Source organism: Dendrobates tinctorius, unplaced genomic scaffold (genome assembly GCF_039654945.1).
Source record: "Dendrobates tinctorius isolate UK_male_01 unplaced genomic scaffold, ASM3965494v1 ptg000133l, whole genome shotgun sequence".
In the NCBI taxonomy this organism is placed as follows: Eukaryota; Metazoa; Chordata; class Amphibia; order Anura; family Dendrobatidae; genus Dendrobates; species Dendrobates tinctorius.
The window spans coordinates 20,178,395-20,204,562 of record NW_027361801.1 but is presented as its reverse complement, the minus strand read 5'-3'; the positions used below and the strand labels follow the sequence as shown (position 1 = coordinate 20,204,562).

Sequence of the window (26,168 nt, the reverse complement as noted above, 5' to 3'; positions counted from 1 at the left end):
CCTCATCTCTGTCCTGGTGTGCATGGCTCCTCATCCCTATCCGTGTATGCATGGTTCCTCATCCCTATTTTTGAATGCATGGCCCCCATGAGAAAAGCATACATTTTTTTTAAAAACCTCCTACTTACCTTCCCTGCACACCCTCGCAGCATCCTGTTCTGGCGCCAGCAGCTCTTGCGGCCGAGCGTTCACTTGTCAAGGTTCATTAAGGTAATGAATATTCACCTCTCTCCACTCAGCCGGGACACGTGATCACTCGGTCGCAGGAGCTGCTTGCATGGGAACAGGATGCTGTGTGGGCACACAGGGAATGTAAGTGGAAAGGTGTTTTTTTTTTGCAGCTGCTGGAAGCAGGTGGCTGCAGCTGTAACTGTAACTGTGCATGCTATAAGAGAATTGAATATTCATTGCCAGTGCAGTGAATATTTCTCATTAGCAGCGTGCACAGTTACAGCTGCATCCGCCGGCTCATTCCTCCTGTGGCCAGCTTCTCTGCCCCTCCCCCTCCCACACCGTCTTCTGGGATAATCACTCGTGTATGTGCTGAAAAACTCGGCTTATACAAGAGTATATATGGTATTTAGCTTTTCTCATATGTAAAAATGCAAAATAATTTCACAATTATGTTTTTAAAATGTTTGTTTATTACATGTGTTATTTTTTTCATGGAAATATATTACAAGCGGAAGACAATACTGTATTATTTTCCCATTTTAGCTGAAAAAAAAAAATTAAATGCTTGTGTGTGAAATAAAATGGTCACAACCAACTGATAGTTGACGAGCCATTATTCCAATGTACCAATTGTACATTTCCATCAAGTTCTACGGGCTCTATGTTTGGTTTACAAGTACAGGGACCCAAATGTTACAGCTGTGATAAGGAAAAGTTCAAGGAAGGACACATTACTTTAAATCTTGATGTGTTATCTGGTGTGTCCCATGGTCCACAAAACACAGTATATTCTTAAAGGAGTCGTCCATTTTTTATGGACAATTTATTTTTCTTTACTTAATTGCATGTATTTTGGTCTAAAAATAATTTTTGGAATTCGGTTTCATTGTAAATTGCATACCATTTGCCTTCTGTAGCCCCTATGTTGTTGTCTATTGCTGGCTGCAGGATGAGTTAACTGAAAATCCATCAGTTAGCCCGCTATGACAGTCCGATGAGCCGTTTTTAACTCTTTCATCTGTCTTTTCTGAGCTGCTTATGGCCTCATACCACATTAAAGTTAAATGTGGAGAAAAAAGACCCTATAAATGCCAAACTTTGCAAAAATTTGTAATGAAACCCAATTGGAAAAATTATTTTTATCCCAAAAGACATGCATTTATGTAAAAAAAGTCATCAAAGGTGGACAATTCCTTTAAGCTAATAGAGTTTAAAAATATAATACAAAAGAGAAGAAAAAGATACAATATTTTCAAAGATCAAGCTTTAGCAAGGTCTTATAAAAATCACTTTTTCAGGCTCATTTCTTCTTTCTATAACACACAGAACTTCATTGTTCTTAATGCTTTATTTAGCTATCTAGTTAGAATTTTATAGCATTATACAGTATTTTAATAGATACTTGGAATTAAATATTTAATCCAAGATTGTACATTCCTCACGTTGCCAGTTGTACAATTACCATACTAATACGTGGAAGTGCCAAACTGTTTAACCTGCAGAGGATCAGTAACTCACGCCCTACCTTAGTATTTCTCACGCAGCCACACCGGATGTCATGTTTTGCACTGATGAAGGGCAAAAATCCCAAATCACAAGTTTGCTATGCACTGATGAAGGGCAAGCTTCCTGAAACACAAGTCTGCACATGGAGTGTCTAGTTTGGCTTCTTATCCTAAGTCATGTGGCAAGGCTCATTAGAGGATCGATATTGGTTTCTAGGATTGACAACCCAATAGGTCACGCTAGTATTCAAGACTTCTTTCTCTGTGAAAAGGCTATTTTGCCTATTAGTGATATTGAACACTTCTGTCTTGTTCCTATCCCAGGGATCCCTCACCTGTCCCAACTCAGAAGCATAGCCCAAAAACTAAAATTGTACCCGTAAATTTCAATGCTCAATGTGCCCTATTGGCCATGTTATCTTGATAATAAGTTAACCACCAGCAACGAACAAAGCACCTCTTCAACGTGGAAGCAATTTGATTTCTTCATGGAAAACATATCTACAAATATATCACTTTAAAAGCTTTGAGGGTTTTTTTAATTAGCACAAAAGTCCTTTGCATACAATAATAATAAGACACATGAGCAAAAATGCTGCATTCGTAACAAAGTAACGAAAATACCAACTAATAAAAGTATAAATCCTTCCTTCTTTCTTGTCCATGGAAATATTCTTTTCTTCTATCCTGTGGATGAAGACCTAAAAAAAAAAAAAAAATAGTGAAAAAAATATTCAATCGCAAGAGTGAGAATTTCGGGGAAGGGTGAGAGTTCAGAGCAAATTTGGGCAAACTTTTTGTCATATAAAAATGTCAACTTTGTTCTACTTTACATCACTTTTAAGGGTATGTGCACACGTATGCAGAAAATTCCTGACAGAAAACCGGACTCCTTCCCATAAAACGCGCGTTTTTTCTCCGCGCTTCTGCACGTTTTCCGTGCGTTTTTTGCGCAAAAAACTCACGTTTTTATGTTTTTTTGTGCATCCCCAATTTCATAGAAAGTAGCTAGAAATGGGAGTTTTTCCACAAAATTAATGACCATGCTGCATTTTTACTGCGATGCGTTTTTTCGCGAAAAAAAACGCATCAATATGCACAGAAAGTGCAGAATTCATTAAAATGAATGGTATGCTTCTTGTAAGCGTTTAAGCATTTTTGCCGGTAAAAACTCTTAAACAAAAACGCGAAAAAAACGCTTACGTGTGCACACAGCCTAAGAAGTGAATATAATTTGAACTTGGTTATCTATGCAAATTAGATTGAAGTCAGATTTATAAATTGTGACTTTTGAAAAAGTCACAAAAAAAAGTCGTAAACTCGCTCCAGTTGGGCGGTAGAGTAAAAAATAGAGAAATATCTCTATACATAAGTATCATATTTAAAAGATGCACCAAATTTATGAAACACTTTATTGAATTAGGCAGAAATAAGGGCAATACGGCCATATGTAAAATGACCAAAAATTGCTCTCAGAAAGAATTTCCCTCCTTGAATTACTAAAAATGAGGAATAGAAGTAGATAATATCTCCAACAACCAAGACATTTCCCATCACAGATTGTCCATTCTAAATTTATAAAGTACTTTACATATACTTTAAGCAATTCATAAGAATATTTAGGAGGGTTGTAGACTGCATTGAGCTATCAATGTCTTCCTTTTACTCTTCCTGTATCAGTAAGTGTATGACAGATTTATCAGAGGCTCAGGCTGGATTATATATTTTGATATCTTTAGACACCTTTGTCTAATTTTACTCAATTTATTGGTTTGGTTTCATTTATACAAATAGTGTGTGCCCAAAATTTTGATGCAATTTTTCCACTACTTGTTGCCTGTTAGGTCTCTTCTGAGAAGAAAAACATTTTTAGCTAAGTTTTACTCGCTTGTCCAAAGAGTAGAAAAAAAGATATCATAAGTGTATTATAGGGAATGTAAACTATTTTTTTGGGGGGGGTTTGTTGTCTTTTTGCTTTTTTTTAACATTGTAGCTTTTTATTGTTTATTCATAAAAACTTTTTTGTTGCCTTTTTTAGTCTTTGAGATGCACATTTCCTTTCTGCATTATAAGTACAGACAGAACAGGAGGCTACATATTGCATTATGGCAGTTGATATGAATGGGAGCCAATGGACAGAGAAATGTCAGACTATTAAGTTCCAAGAAGTGATGGAGTGCAGAATAAACCCCAGAAACAAGAGAGTGTCATGGAAGATTTAGACAAACCACTTATATGTGTATCTAGACCTCCAACAGTGTAATAAAACTGGAATTATCTTGACCACCCTCTCACAATAAAGCGATGGCTCTTATCATCTGCCCCATTCTATACAGCAAAGCTGACAAGTCAATTATGGCAAACATGTAGTTTCAGGTATTTTGGGCTGCAACAGCAAGAAAATATAAAAACTATGTACATTTAAAAAAAGGGTTTATTTTCCTGTTTAGAAAAATTCCTTTTTTCCTGGTGCAGAAAAAATAAACTTTGCTTTAAAACAATCTACAGCAGGGGAATAGAGTACTTTCTGTAACAATGAGATAGATAATGGAGAATGTAACACAAATTCAGTACATAAGTATAGCAAAGTATTTTCAACGTTTGGTATTCAGTAGATTTGTCTTTGAGTTTGTGTAAATAATTTTTTTTTTTAAGTTGATTTGTCTGTTGTCACCTATATATCTGCGTTATTACCTGTTTGTGAGTTTGTTCGCTGATTGAGGTTTTCGGGTATGGAAGATCCCGCAGCTGCTGATGTGAGGTGATCTGGCTTTGAAATTGACTCCTGTAAGGGGCCTGGATATCTATCAGGTTGTAGAAGATTGAGAAATGAACTACATTTTCCATCAGGACCTGGTACCATTTGATACTCTGAGACGGAGGGGTGATGATACACAGAATTAACATGGCTTGGAGGTCCAAAGTGGTGAAAGTGCCATAAATCTGAAGGCTGACTATGGTGCTGTTGATGCTGCTGGTAAACGGCTGATGAGTAATGCTCCGGTGGAGAGGTAAGAGATGATAACACAGGCGATGCCATCCGGACAGATGGGTTGGCTTGGTAAGGTTTTGGCCAGCTGAATTCATCCATCATCATGGTATTTGCTGGAAGAATGATAATAAGAATGATATATTAGATTTTTCTTTGAAGCAATGTTACCCTCCAAAAATGGCAAATTTTCCACTTAGCATTGTATGGGGGTTTCCATTGGAATCCCAGATGGGGCCATTCACCATTATGTGGTTTATGGAGCAACTTTGGCCTCCGACCCAACAGTTTTTGACTTTTTCACATGTTCACAAATGCCTGGCACAGCAAAAACCAAAGGTGTCTTATATTATGCACAGTGTCGCAAAATACTGCACTTTGTAGAGCTGTATCAGAGCTTAGTTTCTCAGGTGGCACATATAATTGTGTTATTACAATATGTTATCTACAAGATTACTTTACTCCAGAATGGTAATCCAGTGCCCCCCCCAAAAAAATAACCCTCCTGTAATGGATCAAGGCTGTTTGTAGGTGCAACCATTAAGAATATCAGTCCTTTAATGGGTGCGTAATTGAGCAAACTCCATAGATTCTCTTGATGATTGCACAGACTGTCTACTTAACAGTTCTGACCGGTTCATACAGAAAATTTGACAGCTGTCCAGTCACAGCCAAGCGTAGATCTTTCCGCCCCTGCCAGGCGCTGATCTGTATGATCAGCTCAGTGCAGGAAGCATCACATTCAGAATACAAGAAAGAAAGATGGAAACCACGGGGCAGCAGATATTACCTTCTCCACTACTATAGACCAGGAGTGAAGTTGACATTAATACCTCCTCTACCAAGAACTAATTTGATGGCTGGAACTATTTTTGATTCCCTAATTAGGAATTACAAGCGAGGAACTCAGTTTTCAAAATTCTGCATAACGTGGATTTGGAGTATGAAACCTTTGATTCAAGTCTTGAGAAATAATAGACTCGCAAGTCTGCAGAAATAATAAACTTGCAGTGGATTTTAAAATCAGCACCATAGGTCACTATATACTGGAAACATTTCTGCAATGGGTAAGTGAGATTTTTGCAATTTACTCTACTTAGTGTATGATGTTACGGATTTCGTGCATGCTAATGTGCTTTTACCCTTACACTTTCTTTCACACAAAACTTTTTCTGGCTTTTTGATTTGGTGTCCAATATGTATCATACGTTTTTGGTGACTTTTTTATTTCTACTTTTTTAACATTTTTTTTTTGGGGGGGGTCACTTATTTCAATGGAGAAGAGAAACAATATAAAAAAAAAGCAATAGAAACAAGCACCATAACTGGAGCATTCTGTGTAAAAGAATATCAGGGTTAGGAAGAACACCACAAATAAATGCACTGGTTGTCTTCCTTCCATATTTGTCTAATGGCCACATGTCTAAAACTGCAGCCAGCTCAACACATGCAACATTGTACAGGCCAAGTTGTACGTACTGGCTGAGGGTCTACAAACTGGATTCGACAACCTCATATGTCAGGAGACCTTCATCCAGCTCCTACATCACTGACCGTACTCCGACCATAAATGTCTGATGTGTGAGGATGACCAAAGTCTAACCTTATAAAAATATTTTTTGGCTGCATTTTAGTTGCAGTATTATTAGTTGTGCTTCATGGAACATCTTATAATTATTTAATTGTAATGTTAAAAACACAACAAAATAATAAAAAGAGGAAAAAATGCCACCAGCTGTGTATGTGTTGCATTCAGCACTGCCCATTTTACTTCTTAGCAAACATCTGATAAAAGTGTTTTTGGGCAAAAAAAAATGCAAGCAAAACCTTGCATGTGAAGACACCCTTAAAGTGAATCTGTCAGTGGGATTTCACCCCATAAACTATTTACATGCACATGTAGCTCTTTCAAAGACAAGTCCAGCAATACATTTACATGGCCGGTCCGTTTGTCCATTACTGAGAAATCAGCTTATGAAATTGTATGCAAATGAGGTGGAAGAGCTATGGTAGATCTGAAGGCTCTGCCGCTCCAGCTGTATTGCCCGTCCATCACCGTCTCCTCATGCTTGACTTATGGCTCCTTTGCCTGAAGTCACACAGTACAGAGGTTGTCATTCAAGCAGCAGGAAATGGCACTGGGTGGGGAATAGAGTTGGAGTGACAAAAGTTTCAGATCTTCAGCCTAATTTGCATATCAATTCAAATACTGATTTCTTAGTAACAGACGACCGGACTGGCTGTGTAAAGGTATCGTTGGACTTGTCTTGGAAAGAGCCACCTTCACATATAAATAGTTTATGGTGTTAAATACTACTGACAAATTCCCTTTAAGCATGTGTTCCCACATTGCAAAAATGCATTGGCTTTTCCACTGCATATTCACCTCAGGAAAATCTTCAGGGGGTTTGAGATCTTCTGCATCTTAAATTCTGCTTCTAATGTTAGTTCGAATTTAACTGTTTGCAATGCATAGGGTGAAATGTGCGACTTCCCCGCAGCATTACATATGAGGAGGTCCCAATAAATACATTCTGTGGGACCGTACCTTAAACAGGCTTCCTAATTTATGTAATTGAAATTTTAAACTTGTATATTGAAAAGTTTTACATTTTTCCAAAATCTGTTAGCTGCAAGAAAATTATTTTTTTTACCCAGGCTTTAAAAAGGTTGTCCAGGCTTGGGGATGAAGTCTGCATTCACTCTACATGATTGTAGACTCATGAATCTTGATAGCACACACAGTACATGCTGTGAGGATTCTTCGGAGGTGGGAGCAGGTGGGTCTGTGACCGCAAATATGTAACTTGCAGTACATACATTAGGTCACATGCACACTAGACGTGGGTGGCCTCGCATAATACCAGTGAACTGAAAGAGTCTGGACACGTCTAGTCGAAATGTGTCCAGAATTATGCAAATCGCATACATGTGGTCACATAACCGCCCAATCCTAGCAGTAGAGAATCCTGACAGCATGCAGTCATGTATTTTGCAGCAAATTATCTATCTAAAAATACAGGTGGATAAACAATTTCATTACAGGTGTATGTAACGTAAGTGTCCTACAGCTTTCTTTTACTATACATTGCCCTACTTGGGAAGATGGAGAGAAGTTGTCTAAAGAAAAAAATGATTGTGCGCAAATAGTGTAAAAATTACGTTGTGAAACAATCCGAAAAATTTGTAGTAAAGTCCACACTGAAATTTGCGTGTGGATTTTGTAGTGACTTTTTGTGCAAAATTTAGATACATATTTTATTCATTACAAATGTGTATTTAAAACATAGTCATTAACCCCTTAATATATATATATATATATATATATATATATATATATATATATATATATATATATATATATATATATATACACACACACCTCTTTAATTATTACCAGTACCAGTGAAATACACACATACTAGGGCCAACCAGGACAGGCAAGGATATATCTTTAGTGCAACCTGTGCAGCTGCACAGGGGCCCAAAAAGCAAGGGCCCTCTACCAACTCTAAAGCAGGTGGAATTGTACATTATTATGAGCCATTGAATGGTAAAGGGCCCATATATTGTTCATGCACAGGGGTCTCTTCTGTCTGTTTCCACAACTGAATTAGGATGTCAGTGTTCTTACCTAGCCTACACTTTGAACCAACATGTCCTTTCCGCTTTCTAAATATTACTTGTATCCATGTACCCAAAAATACTCACTGTTCTTCTGTAGAAAGTCCTCATTTCTGCTTTTTGTGCTTAAATCCTGAGGGTCCTTTGTATTCCTTAATGCTCTAGAAAAGTGCTCATCTACAACACTGTTAATGTCCCCCTGGTAATAAGTAAAAACCACGCAACGAGAGCCCATCTCTGTCGTCTTCACGGGTTGCTCTTTAGGCCTATATTCACCTGGGCTCTTCCTCAGATCCTCCATGTCTTGTAGCCGGTCAGTGCCTAAGTACCAAAAATATAAAGTCATCATTTGGTACAAAACATGATCAATCAATACATTTTTCAACACACGATATGAACTTTCCAAGGTTAGTCCTACAGAACAGCCCATAAAACTATCAGTTGGAGCTGAGCGATTACTTTCAACGCTCCAAACAAAAAAAGTTAAGCAAACCCAACAATTTCAGTAGGACTAGATAAATCTCAAAAGTGCTTGGTGACCTCCTGGTCCTTCCCTGTTAGAAATAAGGATCGGGCGTGTTGAATTTCAACACCCTTTCCTTTTGTTCTCCTAGGAGGTATGTCGCTGCTAGCTGAGTCTGACAGGGAGTCTCATGTCAAGCGTCTATGGAGGCAGTGATATCTATCTAAATTGAATGGCACCTGCACGGAACAAAAGAAGAATATAATTCCAAATGTTTGTGGATTTTTAAATAGAAATCCATTCACAAATAATTACTAGAAATTCTTATTTTACAGCAAATGTAAGATTTAGCACCAACACATCGGCAACAACCATTGTAATTCCAGAAAACAGGAGTCATCAGGACCATTATCGTGGTCTAGTAGTCAGCAGCACTATTACTTTCTTGGGCCTTTTGGCTCTTGGATGTATGATCACCAATAAAACTAAAAATTTATAGTTTATAAACTTCCTTTTTAATCCTGAAAAGAATATGGACACCTTTGGGGATTTTTTTTGCACTTAAATGAATACATTTTGGGCTAAACATATATTTTTTTGCAATTGGCACAATACATCTGTGACCTCATCTCTCGGTATTTACCTGCACGCAACCTCCGATCCTCACCAGATATCCTTCTCTACTCCCCTCTTTTTTCCTCTTCCCACAATCGCATACCAGATTTCTCCCGTGCTTCCCCCCTACTCTGGATCTCTCTACCCAAACATATCAGACTCTCGCCTAGCATGGAAACCTTCAAAAGGAACCTGAAGACCTACCTCTTCCAACAATCCAACAACCTGCAGTAACCACCAAACCGCTACATGACCAGCTCTGCCCTCACCTACTGTATCCTCACCCATCCTTTGTAGATTGTGAGCTCTTGCGTGCAGGGTCCTCTCTCATCCTGTACCAGCCGTTACTTGTATTGTTAAGGATTATTGTACTTGTTTTTATTATGTATACCCCTCCTCACATGTAAAGTGCCATGGAATAAGGCTAGTTTCACACTAGCGTTACCGGGCGCAGCGCACTGCCGTCGCTAAGCTCTGCCTCCAGTCGCGCCCCCTCCGGTCAGCTCCTCCTCTGATCGCATGACGCTGCATGCGATCAACATACCCTATATTTAGCATTGGGTAAACTGGTCGTGTGCTGGTACACTTTTGCCGATGCTTGCACCCTTTTGGCGCTGTGCCTAGCGCACAAAAATGCAACACAGTGCGTTTTTGTGCGCTAGGCGCAGCGCCAAAAGGGCGCAAGCACCGGCAAAAGTGTACCATCGCACGACCAGCGCACCCTGTGCTAAATATAGGGTACGCTGATTGCATGCAGCGTCACGCGATCAGAGGAGGAGCTGACCCAAAGGGGTGCGGACGGGGGCGGAGCTTAGCGGCAGTCGTGCTCCGCGCCCGGTAACGCTAGTGTGAAACTAGCCTAAATGGCGCTATAATAATAAATAATAATAATTGGGTTTAATTAACTTCAATGTGATCTGTGGCCTCTTGTCTCTGAGAAAGGCGCCTGTCCAATGCCGAAATGCATCAGTACTAATGAAAAACCTAATCTGAAGCTCCAAGACTCCTAAATTCCCAACGTATTTTCAGTTAGCTCATTATGCAGCTAGCAATGTATAGGGATATAAAAGGGCCTTTAAGGAGCAAAATTGTCAACAAAATCCTATTGCAAAGGTAGTTTAAGCCCAAAACATATCCATTTAAGAAAACAAATAGTCTCGAAGATGTTCCTATGCTTTATTGCAAATCACAGCATTGCAGTTTCTATATAAAATGTAGGAAACTAAGCACAAAATCCACATCTTGGATTTACATGCCTAGAGCTCCCTAAGCCTGCCACATAACTATCCAGACCAATATCTTGATGAGATGTTTTACTAGGAGAGAAACAGGAAAAAAGTGACTCAATGATAAAATAAATGGCTGTCATTTTCTATTATGGGAAATGTCAGCAATTTACACAGTCTTTTGGGTCTTCGTGAACATTTATACAACTGTTCACTCACGATTATTGCTTAGAGTAAATCTGTTAAGCCATGAAATGACTTTTTTACTGTTTGTTAGCATCTTTTATGTGGACATAAAATATTATTGTTGGTGGGCAGCACATATATTAGGGTATGTGCGCACGTTGCGGATTCTGCTGCGGATACGCAGCGGATTTGGCCCTGCGGATCCGCAGGTATTGTAGAGTACAATGCAAAGCAATGGGATTTCAAATCCACAGCATGTCAATTCTTTCTGCAGATTCCGCAGTGGTTTGACACCTGTTCCATTGTCCAGGTGTCAAACCGCAGGGGAAATCCGCAGATAAACCGCAGGTCCCTTTACCTGCGGTTTTACCTGCAAATCCGAGCGGAAAAATCCGCAGCTGAATCCGCACTGTGTGCACTCATCTTTAGTGTTAACAGGGAATGTGTTGCTGACAGAGTTTACCAGCAGCATTTAATGGGTTAACAGACACGGGTGGATCGCGATTCCACCAGCGGCTGTTAAAGCCACATGTCAGCTGTTCAAAACACCTAACATGTGCCGGAAAAGATGTGAGCTCAGCCCCCTTCAAAGAGATGAAGTCCGACATCGGCATACATTTAAGCCTGATGTCGGAAAGGGGTTTAGGATTTGGAAGCTTATGTTTCGGGTGAGCAATCCTTATTCATAGCTGCAAAACTATGCACAACTTAGCTATGAATATGAGTTGTTAACCCAAAAAGCAGAAGCTTATGGATCCTTAATCTTTCTTAATCTTTTTGTTTTTTCTCACTATGTTTTTAATTGCATGGTAAAAGTTGTTTTAATATTTTCCCATTGGTGCTGGAGCCCAGTCCTTATCGACCACCAGCACCAATCCTGTGCACAAGTTGTGCATGGTTTTGCAGCTCTATTCACACCAAACTACCTATTGATGTTGACCGAAATACCTCTTTAAATTTATCCCCTGTCCATAGAATAGGTGATTACTTACAGATCTCTTAGGGTCTCACAGCAATCTTGAGAATTGCATTCTGGATCTCAAGACCGAGGAGCACATCTTTGACCTATGCTCCATTTCTTATCAAGGACCATTTTACTCTGCTTTCTCATGCAGTTGCATAAACATTGCACGAACTGGAGATCGAGCATGCACACCTCCGCTTCATTCAAGATGAGATTCTGCACATTCATATCAAGACCCAAAGCACAAGCTCAGGATCACAGTTGTTGGTCCCCCAGAGGTCAGTAAGTTATACCCTATCCTATGGACGGGGGGGGGGGGGGGGGAACTATTGATTTTAGAAATACCATTTTTAATTTCAAGCAAAGGCAAATCTACAGAAGGTGCTTAGATAGCAGTAAGCACCAAGGCCCTGTCATTGGTAATAATGAGAAATTCTCCAGGCAAGAAATTATTTTCGGACTAATGCATGCCATGTTATATTAATCCAAAAGTTTATTATTTATGTACAAAGATAATAATAATAATCAACTCTAAAATATTAGAACATGGCAATCAGCTGAGTACTTCATTTGTACACATTGCTCGATGATAGAGATGATATAGGTATAAGCAGTAGTGATAAGGAGTTATCTGAGTATGCTTGTGTGCTAACCGAGTATCTTTGACGTGCTCGAAGAATATGTTCGAGTCACAGCGGCTACATGTTTCACGGCTGTTTAACAGCTGTCTAACAAACAGGTAATACCTGCATGTGTTGCGGCTATCGAACAGCAGCGAGACATGCAGCCACAGGGACTTGAACATATTTTTCGAGCACGTCGAAGATACTCAGTTAGCACATTAACATGCTCAGATAACGCCTTATCGAAGCACGTTCGCTCATCACTAATAAGCATCGATCATATCAGACAAATAATTGGTGTGTTGAAAAAGAGAGATTGGCAAAGACCAACTCAGATAACATTTCATAGTAACCTGTAAAACTCTCAAAGTTGCCAGCATAATACAAATTTCTTCCTAGTAAACAGTACAGAACGGTAACAGAAATCACATGACAAAACGAAAAGTAAGTTTGAAGTCTAAACACTTGAAGTACACAGAGGTTAAACTAACAAGCTGACAATAGGAGTTACAAAACCCGTTGTGGGCGAGTTCTTCCAGTAAATACCATCTAATCTTTTCATCTACCGAGGCAGTGATTCCATATCTAACACAACTGAGAACATTGTGTCTGCTTCCACCTGAATGAAAGTATCACAAATCTGAATATAGTCAAATATGACCAGCGACTGTGTATAAGCTAAGACAGTACATTCGACAATGGCTGCAGCTTTTAAAGTCTTAAGGTCCATTTCCATAAGCTGGCCCGGTGGCAGTAAACGACAGCCAACCAACTACTTATTTGTGGATCGGCAGTCGTTTAATAGCCTGTAAAGGGGCATTTACATTCATTCATTCATGCAGTCTAAAAAGGTTGCCCATCACCCAACAAACAATTAAACCTCTTGTAAGTTGGGTGAGGAGATCTTTTGGCTTGTCCAAAAGTTCATCATTCTCAGTTGCATAATGTCTTGTGTAAATAGACATATTATAGAGAAGGCAGGAACAGTTTATTACCATCTGTACCTTCTCCATCATTGTATACACAATGATAAAAAAGCCCTGTGTACACAGGAATGGGAAGTTCTGATGGCAGTTCTTTCTCCATACATGGCAGTCAGGTGATCACTGTGTATAGTGAAGGAGGAAGAGCTGATGGGTTAAGGGAGACCCAGACACCTGTTCTCTGCTTTCCCTTGTAACTTGGGGCTAAAATAAAAGCCCAAGTTTCAAGGGACATAAGATGAAAATTAAAATAATTCCATTATGTAAATCCCCCCCCCCCCCAAAGTCTTGTATGACCTTATGGGGGCACACTGTGTAAAATAAATGTAAAGTAAATTAATGAAAATAATTTTAAAACCAAATATTTTTTTTTAAATATTCCACTGTCAATACAAATCATGGTTACTACCCTTGCCCCCATAAAAAAAACCTGTCCAATTTATAAAAAATATTTGTTACAGAATGGGGAACAAATTTCTAAATGTATTTTTTGCAGTCACGTGTGGGCATTAACAAAATGGGAAAAAAAGACACTTATTTCTAATTATTTGTTTGCCAATTGTCTGATATTATAAAAAGAGAGACTATGACAGTGATATTAAATCAAAGCCTTTGTGTCACCTAAAAAAGGTGCAAGACTTACTTGAATATGCGATTGAGATTTTTTTTATAGCCGTTTAAACCAGATGTACAAAAGACAGAAAATGTGCTTGGTCAGGAACCGGGGGGTAAATGGCCCAGTCAATCGTTGTCCATCGCTACATCGTCGACCTCCCCATGACACAATTGCAGGGTGTTGCCAGATAACCATGGCATCTGTCACCGCCATCTTTGTTGTCCTATGAAGTTTAGTCCAGTTTGTTACTTTGACCAGAAATATTTAGGCATTGGATATAGAGATGAGTGAATCAATTTGCCGGAATCAACCGCAAAACACCTCACCTCCCAAAAATGCAATAAAAAGTGATCAAAAAGTCAAATGTGCCCCCAAAATAGTACCAGTACCAACAAAAACTACACTGCAGCACGTAAAAACAAAAACATACACAGTTCAATTAATGGAAAAATAATTTTAAAAAAATGGTAAAGCAAACCTTTTTTCAAAGTTCAGAATTTTTTAAAACCAGTAAGGTATAAAAAAAAAAAAATATAGGTTTTGTATGGATGTAACCCTACTGACCTGCAGAATGAAGTTATCACGTCACCGCTTATTAAACGTGAAATAAAGTGAAAATTACAACTCAATCTGCAAAAAAGATAGTCCTCATGTGACTATAATTATGGAAAAAGAATGTAAGGCTGGCCTAAATATCCATCAATGATTAGGCTCCAATTTACACTCTATGCATAGCACAGACTTCAATCTTTACCTTCTACACTGAAAAATTGAAGATCCTAATTAGTACAGGATTTCCCTGCTGCTAAACTGAGTAATAACACCTTACTAGTGAATTGTCAGTTGTTTCATTCCTCGGTATATTTTGTCATGCTTTATTACTGGACTTTTACAAAAGTTAACATTTTAATTTATCACCACACATTTATAATTTGTGTGCCACAGAATCCAGATACGAATACCAAATCCTCAATTTCAAATCTATTTTTTGATTCCTCAAAGGCCAGAGCAAAAAAATATTAGTGATCTAGTTCATATTAAGTCGCTAAAGAAGATGTGATAAAAATCCCCTAAATCTCCGTTGCTTTTCACGTTCTGCATTTTATAGACAAGTGATCATGTGGAGCTGGTGATACCCAGAATAAGGATTGTTTTGTTCCTATTTTTCCCTAGTTTTTCTCTCCATCTTTTTAAGTGTTGGTTGTGTCAATGTAAAGTGCTTTAGCTGTCTCTCTCTTTTTTTCAACAGCTATAAATACAGATGGAATATGGAAGAAGCAAAATAAAGTCTGGCACATTCACGCCTCATTGAAGTCTAACACTATATTAATACTGACAGCTATAGAACATGCCTAAAATGTGATGTAAGGTGACGTCAAAAGCCTTGTTGACTGACAATACATTTATACTGGATAAATGAGGGCTTATATCCAACAAAAGATGCACACAACCATATTACAGCTATGTACAAATGACACAAATTACATGCATATTCATTATTCAGTTATCATTTTCTTATTAAGACATACAGATAAGTTTTTCTGTTACACGTCGGAATCCAAAACTAAAAAAAAAATGTGAAATTATGGGGGTTTTCTTCCCCTGAAGCATGTAGTATCGCCAGGATGCAGTACCCTGCGGAGTGCCCATGGCTACTCCATACTATGCATAGACTCAGTGGGTCACCATACAGTAAAGAGTACAAGTCTTTGTATGGTGAGAAGCATAGAAATCAAAATTGTTGGGGTATTCCTTCTCATAAGTTTGAGGTAGGTCCTATGGAGGACCCTACCAACGGGAACTGAAATGACGCCGTCAGTGGAGAGGTGGTTGAAATTCTCAATCATGGATATGGTAATTCTGACAGCCATGCGCTGTAGGCCCAGTTCTCCCCCACATCTACTATACATGACTGACATATCCTATGAAGTCTGTATTCATTGGACTTCGTAAACCAAAAAAAATAGTCAAATTATGGGGGTATTCTTCCCTACAAGCATGTAGCATCTCTGGGATGCAGTACCTCATGGAGTGCCAATTGCTCCTCCAGTCCTCGTATGTTGTAGAAACATAAAAGTCAAAATTAATGGGGTACTCCCATCTCATGCATTTACAACATATCCTATAGAGGACTCTGCCAATGGGATCTGCAACTATATCAAGAACGGGGCTCTGATGTGTCGCTTTCAGTGGAGTGGTGGTTGAAATTCTCATTCATGGCTATGAAAATTCTGACCACCTCCCTTCCAACCTTCCAACAGCCATGCACTGTGGGTAGAGTACTCTTCCATCGACATGACCTGCATCTACTATATATGTCTGGCATATCTCTTGAAGGTCTGTATTCATAACTGGCCCTAAAGTTGGGCAGTGAGCATAGAATAGGATCAGCTAAATTCCAGTTAAAAGCTGAAACAAGTAAAACAAATAAATTAATAGGAAGAATATTTGAACGTAATTCCAATAGCCATAAAAAAGTCCAATCTTTGTAAGGACTTCTGAAATAGTGGAGCAGCTTAGAACACAGGTCACATACAACACATACAGATCACAAACAATCCACATGCGTCGTCTTATACATTGACAAGTTAGGACAACATTGCCCCCATGTTGCATTCTTTACCTTATCAGATATGCAGAGATGAACTTTGCTCCCATGTAAAACTCTTGTGCATGGTCCTACTTGTGATACTCCAGTCTTGGCTCGGTGTCCTCAGAGCACACAGGTGAGCTGCGATCCTTCCAGTAGCAAGAGCAGCAATGTCTGGCCTGACAGCTCTGCTCTGATCTTCCTTTCTGGTGTTAAAGGCGTTTCCAACCCTGTGACAAGGAATGTATAAAATGCACCCAAACTTGAAAACCAGGAACAAGGAACATGGGTTCTGCTGGGTTTCTGCTGTGGTGAACAATAAGCGAGCAGCTTTTACTGCAGGGATCTTTTGTAGAAAACAATACAAAGATTGTAAAGTGGTAAGAGTGTCCGGTGTAAGCGAAGGTCACCACCTGGTCAAGACATGTCGGTGACTGGAGGATATCTCTAGAGCTGGTGGTGACTGTCTGTACCCTTTTTAAATCCCATAAATGAAGCAAAGTAACAAAGATTCAAGATGTTATCTGTGAAAATATATAAACTACATGATGAGGGCGTGTAAACTGAGGAAATGTCTTCTTTGTATCGACACAAAAGAATAAAAAAATAACAATGTTACATTGAGTCACGTATTAAGGTCACTGTACATAGTAGATAAAAGTAGCCTGAGCCCACTGATTTTTGGTGGAAACAAGAATCAGGCTATTGGAAATAAATCACCTGATCCCTTGTATTTGGAGGGAAATAAGCTGCAGCCAGATGTCGGGGGTTATAATGATCGGGCGGTTGGAATTCATTCATCTTATTCTTTTGTTTGAAGGGGAGACAAGACAATGACAGATATTGGGAAACATAAGGACCATGTGGTTAAAATTGAATCATATGATCCATTTTGATTGGAGCGGGAAAGTAATTCAATGACAGATGTCGGGGAACACAAAGATCGGGCAGTTGGAACATAATCCTTTTGTTTCGCATGGAGATAAACCGATGCCAGATTATTCTGGCACTGACTTTCTCATAGAGAATGTTCAGCTGAGTATTACGTCCTTATGTATGGAGGAGTCAAGAGAAAAAGCAAAACTACAGTTCAGCCGACAGCTATGTAATGGGTATGGCCAGCTTCACTCCTTCAAAAGATCCTACTATTAAGGCTTCTATTCTAATATTGTGCTGTAAATGTGTTACCCAATAATAGTGCACACTCCCATGTATAAAATATGAATACTTTATTACACTGACATTACTCAAGAACAAGTTAAAAGCTATTAAAATAATGACAAAAACAATAGGGTCCCAAACCGGTGGCTGCTATACCTGCCAGATAAATAATTCATAGCAATAAACCAGTACCAGCATATAATAAATCCAATCATTCAGCATAGGGTCATATAAAATATGGTGACTCTGTGGACCAAATAAAGTGGAACAAGGTGCTGTAATGAAGGGTAGATAAGGAAAAACAAATGACCCTGCAATAACCCCTCTGGTGACCTAATGATACAATAGTTCTAGAAGGACAAGCAAAGGGGCGTCTGGAGAGACCATAGAATGAACTTTCCTGATTGAGGGAGCAGTGATAAGCTCGCAGATCAGCCACCTAAAGAGAGTGTGCTACTGTTTAGGGACTAAAATCTGCATAAAACGCCTCACGATGAATATACCTGTACAGGGAGAGCTCTCCAGATATGTACGCCTAGGAAATGCAGGATAAAGGTATAAGGGGCCATGTAGCCTTATGTAGCTGAATGATTGGATTTATTATATGCTGGTACTGGTTTATTGCTACGAATTGCTTGAGTAATGTCAGTGTAAAGTATTCATATTTTATACATGGGAGTGTGCACTATTATTAGGTGGTACTGTTTTCTCCCCTTTTTCCCATGTTTATTTTACTACCCCTTAGCACCTCCTTTTTCTATATTTCCTTTAATGATATTGATTATGATTTACCCATAGTGCGCCCTTGTTTTTTCTTTCATGAATAGAAGAGAAAAGCCATACACCCATAGATAAATCTCATCTACAGAACCAGGCTTCTCTGATACAATGGAAATATGATCCTTCAGATATGTCATCCATGTGTGATTGTTGAGGTCCAACCATCAATCCTAATAAACATACTATGTTACTTAATGGGCATCACAGTTCATTCACTGATTAGCCACACAGAGTCACGTTCATACATGCGATCACTGATTAATACTGCAGTTCGACTTCTTTCATGGGGATGTTGACCCCAATAATCACATAATTACTGATCAAATGTCTTAAAAAGTCAATTTTTTGCCATTTATTGCATGTATTCTTTTAGAATAATGTAACTATGTTTTGGTTTTCTTTAACTCCCAGTATGTGTCCTAGTCAAAATTGCTTCTTGTCAACATTCATTACGGGTTCCTCACTCATTAGATACCCGTACATTGAACACCGCTATATAACACAGGCCAATTCATAACAAAGGCCCATTTAGGAATCAAATAATGTTATCTGTTCTAGTTGTTTTAACCTTACAATAAATTAGGAATTTTTTGGAGTGCATGGATTTTGCGTGGGGAGAGGAGAGTAAACCAGACTCCTCTGGCAGTGACCACAGATGAATTAGGCATTGAATTTAATTTATTTGATCCTGCTGTTCCCTGACATCTCTTTGGCCGACTATGAACTACTATGCCCTGTCTTGTATGGAGTGGAGGTGTGCATGCTCAAACTCTATTCATTGTTCAAGGCACTGCCAATCATGGCGATTTCCAGCAGTCCTAGGTTCTCGGGATCACTGGTGGTCCAAAGGGCTGGACTCCCAGCAAACAGTAAGTTATGTTCTTGGGAATCAGATAGTAAGATATATTTTATCTACTTATTGGTCTTCCTATCCTATTCCACTGATAGTAAGTTACCCCCTCTCCACAGGATAGAGAATAACTTACTGAACACTGGAGTCCCCACATATCCTGAGACTTTGGCTCTGGAACCAGGCTTTGCAGAACCATCTCGAATGGAGTGGATATGCACATGCTTGAGCTCCACTCTATTCATTTGTCTATGTGATTGATACAGATACCAAAGTACAGTGCTCAGCTCTTTCCACCGTCCTAGGTTGCAGAGCCCCGCTCTTGAGATCTGTGCTGGTCATAGCAGTTGGACCCCCAGCAATCAGTTTGTTATATCATGTCTTATGGATATAAGTTAATTATATTGAGAATAACCCTTTAATTAATTAATATCCATAGAGATGACTGCAATACATGTAATGGGTGAAGAACATATGGCCAAACACAGTAAAAATAGGCAGAACTGTAAAAATTGGGAAAACAAAGTGGTTGTTTAGAAAACCCCAACGGAAGGTAGAAGTGCGTAATTTAATGTCACATATTTCAGTGCCAGAAAAGGAACTAATTGCACGTTATTAAACTAGGATACAGATGCCACACGTCTGTAACCTTCCAAAGTATTAGCCATTATTTTCCTACACATTCATTGGACAGTTAGATGGTTAATTGCATTGCAATCAGTGGCGTTTAATACGTTCTGGAATTCCTGCTCGCTTACTGTTTCTCCAAATTACATAACTAATTAGCGCAAACATCAACAGAGTGACTGAGAGAGTAAAAATAGACATCAATCTTAAGCGGAGATTAGTCATTAGTAAAACATCATCTGAATGCTACAAGGATGCTGGACAGTATCCAGGTTACTTGTAAGTAACAATAGCTGCCATGTATCTGCCAGACATTGAATAGGGATTGATTTCAGGTTAACTTACACAATATAGCAGTCAATAACAACTGTAATTTAGGGATTTGAACTTAGTAATGACAGCTTAAAGGCGATCTACACCCAGGAGAATATTCCGCGTTGGAGTAATAACTCTGAACTATTCAGTATGGCATCTTAAGTATTTCCCTAATATTATTATTCTTATTATATCAACAGGTAAAAATGGAACTTGACCTAAAATATAAAATTCCTGTGATGCAGTCACAAGATCTATAAGGTTGTTAAAAAATTAAATTTTGTCCCATGGTATAAAAAAAGTGTACCTCTGGTTTGGAGGCAATTGTAAAATTTTAGTGGAGGCATTGCATTTTCTGAAATTGTCTAATATATAGAGATGAGAGAATCTTTTGAAATTCAAAGTCAACGAATTATCCCTAAAAATTGATTCGCTGCAAAGAAATTTGTGCACATTTCAATACTGGAAAGCTTGTAAATATTCAGAAAATACACATGGGGAAAGGAGAGAGAGAGAGAACCCTCCTGACATTAAGAGCTTACAGTCAACAGTACAGAGAAGACCTGCTGACCATAAGAGCTTACACTCTACAGGATAGAGAGAGGACCTGCCGACCATAAGAGCTTACACTCTACAGGACCTCGCTTACCATAACAGCTTACACTATACAGGACAGAGAAGACTCTGCTAACCATAAGAGCTTGTACACTACAGGGGAGAGAAGACCTTGTTGACCATAAGAACTTACACTATACAGGAGAGAAAGCACCCTCCTGACCATAAAAGCTTCCACTCTACAGGACAGAGAAGGCCCTGCTGCCCATAAGGCCTGTTTCACACTTCCGTTTTTTGACCATCAGTCAAAATCCGCCATTTTTGCAAAAAACGGATCTGCCATTTTTTTGGCGGATCTGCTTTTTTCCCCATTGATTTGCATTACCAGTGGATCTTGACAGATGGCCATCCGTTGGATCCATTTTTTTGCGGATCCGTCAATTTTTTTTGCGTCCGCCGATATGCCTGGACGGACCATGTAACATTTTTTGGGCTGCAGGATCCGCATTTTTATAGTGCGCATGCCCGGAGGAAAGAAGTCAGGCGGAAATTTAACCCTGAAATCATTTCTGGTGGACAGAAAAAATTCTCTCTCTCTCTCTCTCTCTCTCTCTCTCTCTCTCTCTCTCTCCTCTTCCTGGGCAGCGGTTCCTTTAAAATTCTTCATTCGCCGGATCCGTCAAAACAAATGGTCCGGTGGCATCCGTTCACATCAGTTAACTACGGATCCGCTTTCCGCCATTTTGGCGGATTTTAACTGACACAAAAAAACTGATGTGTGAAACAGGCCTAAGAGCTTCCACTCTACAGGACAGAGAGGGCCCCGTTTACTATAAGAGCTTACACTCTACAGGAGAGAGAATACTCCACTGACCATAAGAGCTTACACTCTATAGGAGAGAGGACCCTGTTGACCATAAGAGCTTACACTTTACAGGACAGAGTGACCCTGCTGACCATAAGAGCTTACACTCTACAGGAGAGAGAGGACTCCATTGACCATAAGAACTTGTACTCTACAGGAGACAGAGGACCTTGCTGACAATAAGAGCTTACACTCTACAGGACAGAGAGGACCCTCATGACCATAAGAGCTTACATTCTACGGGACAGAGAGAAGCTCGTTGACTTTAAGAGCTTACAGTCAACAAGAAAGAGCGGAATCCAATGGTCATAAGAGCTTACACTCTAAAGGAGAGAGAAGGCCCTGCTTACCATAAGAACTTTCACTCTACAGGAGAGAGAGAATCCCACTGACTATTAAAGCTTTACTCTATAAAAAAGAGAGAACCCTGCTTACCAAAAGAGCTTGCACTCTATAAAAGAGAGAGGATCGCACTGACCACCTCTACTCCTCCTTGGTCAGAACTCATCTGGAATAGATTGTACAGTTCTGGGCACTACATTTTAAAAAAGACTGAAAAACTGGAGCAAGTTCAGTGAAGAGCTACCAGGATGGTGAGTGGATTGCAAATTATGTCCTATGAGGAACAGTTAAAGGATCTGGGAATGTTTAGCTTGCAAAAAAGAAGGCTAAAGGTACTGTCACACTAAAGGCCCCGTCACACTAAGCGACTTACCAGCGATCCCGACACCGATATCAAGGTGTCAGGATCGCTGGTGAATCGCTATGTGATCGCTGGTGAGCTGTCACATAGACAGCTTCACCAGCGATCAGCACAGTGATGCCGAGCGCCCGGCATCGCTGGCCATCGCTGTAAAAATCGAATCAAAATAAAAAATATAGTTAGTATAGTTAAATATAGTGATTCTCACCTTCTGATGTCCCGCGCAGTCTTCCGGCCTCTCTCCACGCTCCGGTCCCAGTGATCCTTTGCACGAATGACAGCGAGATGTCACGGTCTCGAGGGATAACAAAGTCTCGCGGTCATTTGTGCAAAGGATCACTGGGACCGGAGCGTGGAGAGAGGCGGGAAGACTGCGCGGGACATCGGAAGGTGAGAATTACTATATTTTTATTTTTTTTTTATTATTTTTTACACCTGATCACTGGTCTCCCACCTGTCACATGCAGCGATGCATGCTGGCCAGCGGGAGATCAGTGACCAAAGAAATGTCCAGAGGTTTCTTGCAGCGATCAGCGATACCGGCAGGGGGGCCACTCGCTGATCGCTGTCACACACAGCGATCTCGCTGGTGAGATCGCTGTTACGTCACAAAAGTTGTGACTCAGCAGACTCAGCAGACTCAGTGAGACGGGGCCTTTAGTGACGTTATAGCGATATTGTTAGCGACATCGCTGTGTCTGATACTTACCTCCAAAACAGAAGCCGCGGAGACACCATCACGTGTTTCTCAACGCAAGCAATGACCAGCCAGGTCTTTTCCCGGGAAGGAACAACCACGGGAAGGGCAGTCTCCAATGAAGGAAACCACCTATGCCAAAACATGGTATCCATCCACATACAGCTGTTTCGGGGTATTGCCCCTCATCAGTGTGGAGTAGGAAACTGCCTGGTAGGAGCAATGCCTAGTAAAAAGACTATGAAGAGGAGGATGAATGAACTCAGAGATCAACATCCGACACTGTGGAGACACCATCACGTGTTTCTCAACGCAGTGATTCTAGAGCACTGCCCCCATCCTCCTCTTCATAGTCTTTTTACTAGGCATTGGAGACTGCCCTTCCCGTGGTTGTTCCTTCCCGGGCAAAGACCTGGCTGGTCATTGCTTGCGTTGAGAAACACGTGATGGTGTCTCCGCGGCTTCTGTTTTGCATGTTTTACATATTTCCCATAAGGGATGGGGGCAGTGCTCTAGAATCACTGCGTTGAGAAACACGTGATGGTGTCTCCGCTGTGTCGGATGTTGATCTCCATGAGTTCATTCATCCTCCTCTTCATAGTCTTTTTACTAGGCATTGCTCCTACCAGGCAGTTTCCTACTCCACACTGATGAGGGGCAATACCCCGAAACAGCTGTATGTGGATGGATACCATGTTTTGGCATAGGTGGTTTCCGTCATTGGAGACTGCCCTTCCCGTGGTTGTTCCTTCCCGGGCAAAGACATGGCTGGTCATTGCTTGCGTTGAGAAACACGTGATGGTGTCTCCGCGGCTTCTGTTTTGCATGTTTTACATAATTCCCATAAGGGATGGGGGCAGTGCTCTAGAATCACTGCGTTGAGAAACACGTGATGGTGTCTCCGCAGTGTCGGATGTTGATCTCCATGAGTTCATTCATCCTCCTCTTCATGATACTTACCTCCGACCCGCTCCCCCGCTGGTTATCATTGATCGCGCGAGAACGTCCTGGACCGCTTCTCGTCGTCAGCTTCCTGCGGTGCTTCCTGTGGAGAGACGAGCGACGAGCATGGAGCAGGGCGGGAGGACGCAGGATTGCCTAGTGTGACAGGTAAGTAGCGACCCCCGACCCCAGCGATGTCGCTGGTGAGATCTGCCTGTGTGGCAGCTCACTAGCAACCACTTAGCGATGTACCAGCGATCCTGACAGCGTCATATCGCTGGTCGGGATCGCTGGTACATCACTAACTGTGACAGTACCTTTAGAGGAGACTTAATAGTTGTCTACAAATATCTTAAGGGATGTCACAGTGTACAGGGGTCATCCTTATTCTCATTTGCACATGGAAACATAAGAAGAAATGGAATTAAACTGAATGGAAGAAGATACAGAGTAGGCTGGTTTCACATTTGCGTTTTTTAGCGCTGGAAAAAAACGCATATGTGCGCATGCGTTTTTTCCCCTATATTTAACATGGGTGCGCATACCTGCGCGCTTGTAAGCGCATGTATGCGATTTTCATGCGCTGCGTTTTTTTGGGGTGTGCGTTTGTAATTTCCAGACGCAGCATGTTGCATTTTTTGGCCCTGCAAAAAAGCGCATGCGCACATATGCGCATGTTTTGCGCTAAAAATGGCCATTATAGCCTATGGATGCGCATATGTGCGCACTGGCATGCTCATGTATGCGTTTTTTTGCATATGCGTTTTTTTTTTTTAACCATGGAATTTAGGGGTTTGGGTTAGAGTTAGGGTTAGTTAAGGGGGTTTAGGGTTAAGTATGGTTTGGTTAAGGGTTAGGGTCAGGGTTAGGGTCAGGGTTAGGGTTAAGTATGGTTTTGTTAAGGGTTAGGGTCAGGATTAGGGTTAAGTATGGTTTGGTTAAGGGTTAGGGTCAGGGTTAGGGTTAGGGTTAGGGTCAGAGTTAGGGTTAGGGTTAGGGTCAGGGTTAGGGTTAGGGTCAGGGTTAGGGTTAAGTATGGTTTTGTTAAGGGTTAGGGTCAGGGTTAGGGTCAGGATTAGGGTTAAGTATGGTTTGGTTAAGGGTTAGGGTCAGGGTTAGGGTTAGGGTCAGGATTAGGGTTAAGTATGGTTTGGTTAAGGGTTAGGGTCAGGGTCAGGGTTAGGGTTAAGTATGGTTTTGTTAAGGGTCAGGGTCAGGGTTAGGGTCAGGGTTAGGGTTAGGGTCAGGGTTAGGGTCAGGGTTAGGGTTAGGGTTAGGGTTAGTTAGGGTTTAGGGTTTGGGTTAGGGTTAAGTATGATTTGGTTAAGGGTTAGGATCAGGGTTAGGGTTAGGGTTAGGGTCAGGGTTAGGGTCAGGGTTAGGGTTAGTAAAGTCATGGTTTGGGTTAGTGTGAGGGGCCACCTAATGTTGGAAAAAAACGCAAACGCGGTAAAAACGCACTAAAAACGCATACAAACGCATAAAAACGCTGCGTTTTTTTCATGCATGCTCATAAAAATGCTTGAAAAAAACGCAGCAGTTGTATGCTTTTGTATGCGTTTTTTTGCGGGAAAAACGCGCTGCAAAAAAAAGCAAGTGTGAAACTAGCCGTAGATATTAGAAAAAACTTTTTTACAGTGAAGGTGCTGAATGAGTGGAACAGGTTGTCATGAGAGATGGTGAGATCTCCTTCAATGGAAGTCTGCAAATAGAGGTTGAACAGACATATGTCTTAGATGGTTTAGTGAATCCTGCATTGAGCAGGGGATTGGACATGATGACCCTGTAGGTCCCTTCCAACTCTAACATTATATGATTACAGTTGTGCTCAAAAGTTTACTTACCCCGGCAGAATTTTTGCTTTCTTGACCCTTTTTCAGATAATATGAATGATAACACCAAAACTTTTTCTCCTCTCATGGTTAGTGGTTGGGTGAAGCCATTTATTGTCAAACTACTGTGTTTTTTCTTTTTAAATCATAATGACAACCCAAAACATCCAAATGTCCCTGATCAAAAGTTTACATACCCTGGTGATTTTGTCCTGATAACATGCACAGAAGTTGACACAAATGGGTTTAAATGGTTACTAAAGGTAACATCTTCACCTGTGAC

General features: G+C 40.3%; 1 protein-coding gene across 3 annotated transcripts in view; it reads right to left on the bottom strand.

Moving 5' to 3' along the window:
• Positions 1 to 621: 621 nt before the first annotated feature.
• The window catches only part of VGLL1 (vestigial like family member 1), a 56,108-nt gene continuing 30,561 nt past the window's right edge, over positions 622 to 26,168 (bottom strand). For 2 of the 3 annotated variants that reach the window (XM_073543553.1, XM_073543552.1), the window contains exons 3-6: positions 16,592 to 16,788; positions 8,380 to 8,613; positions 4,374 to 4,784; positions 622 to 2,380 (exon numbers count right to left, since the gene is read on the bottom strand). In XM_073543553.1, the coding sequence (XP_073399654.1) occupies positions 2,307 to 2,380; positions 4,374 to 4,784; positions 8,380 to 8,593 (699 nt within the window). In that variant the 5' untranslated portion in view covers positions 8,594 to 8,613; positions 16,592 to 16,788 and the 3' untranslated portion in view covers positions 622 to 2,306. The remainder of the gene's footprint in view (positions 2,381 to 4,373; positions 4,785 to 8,379; positions 8,614 to 16,591; positions 16,789 to 26,168) is intronic. The other variant, XM_073543555.1, reaches the window with a different exon arrangement.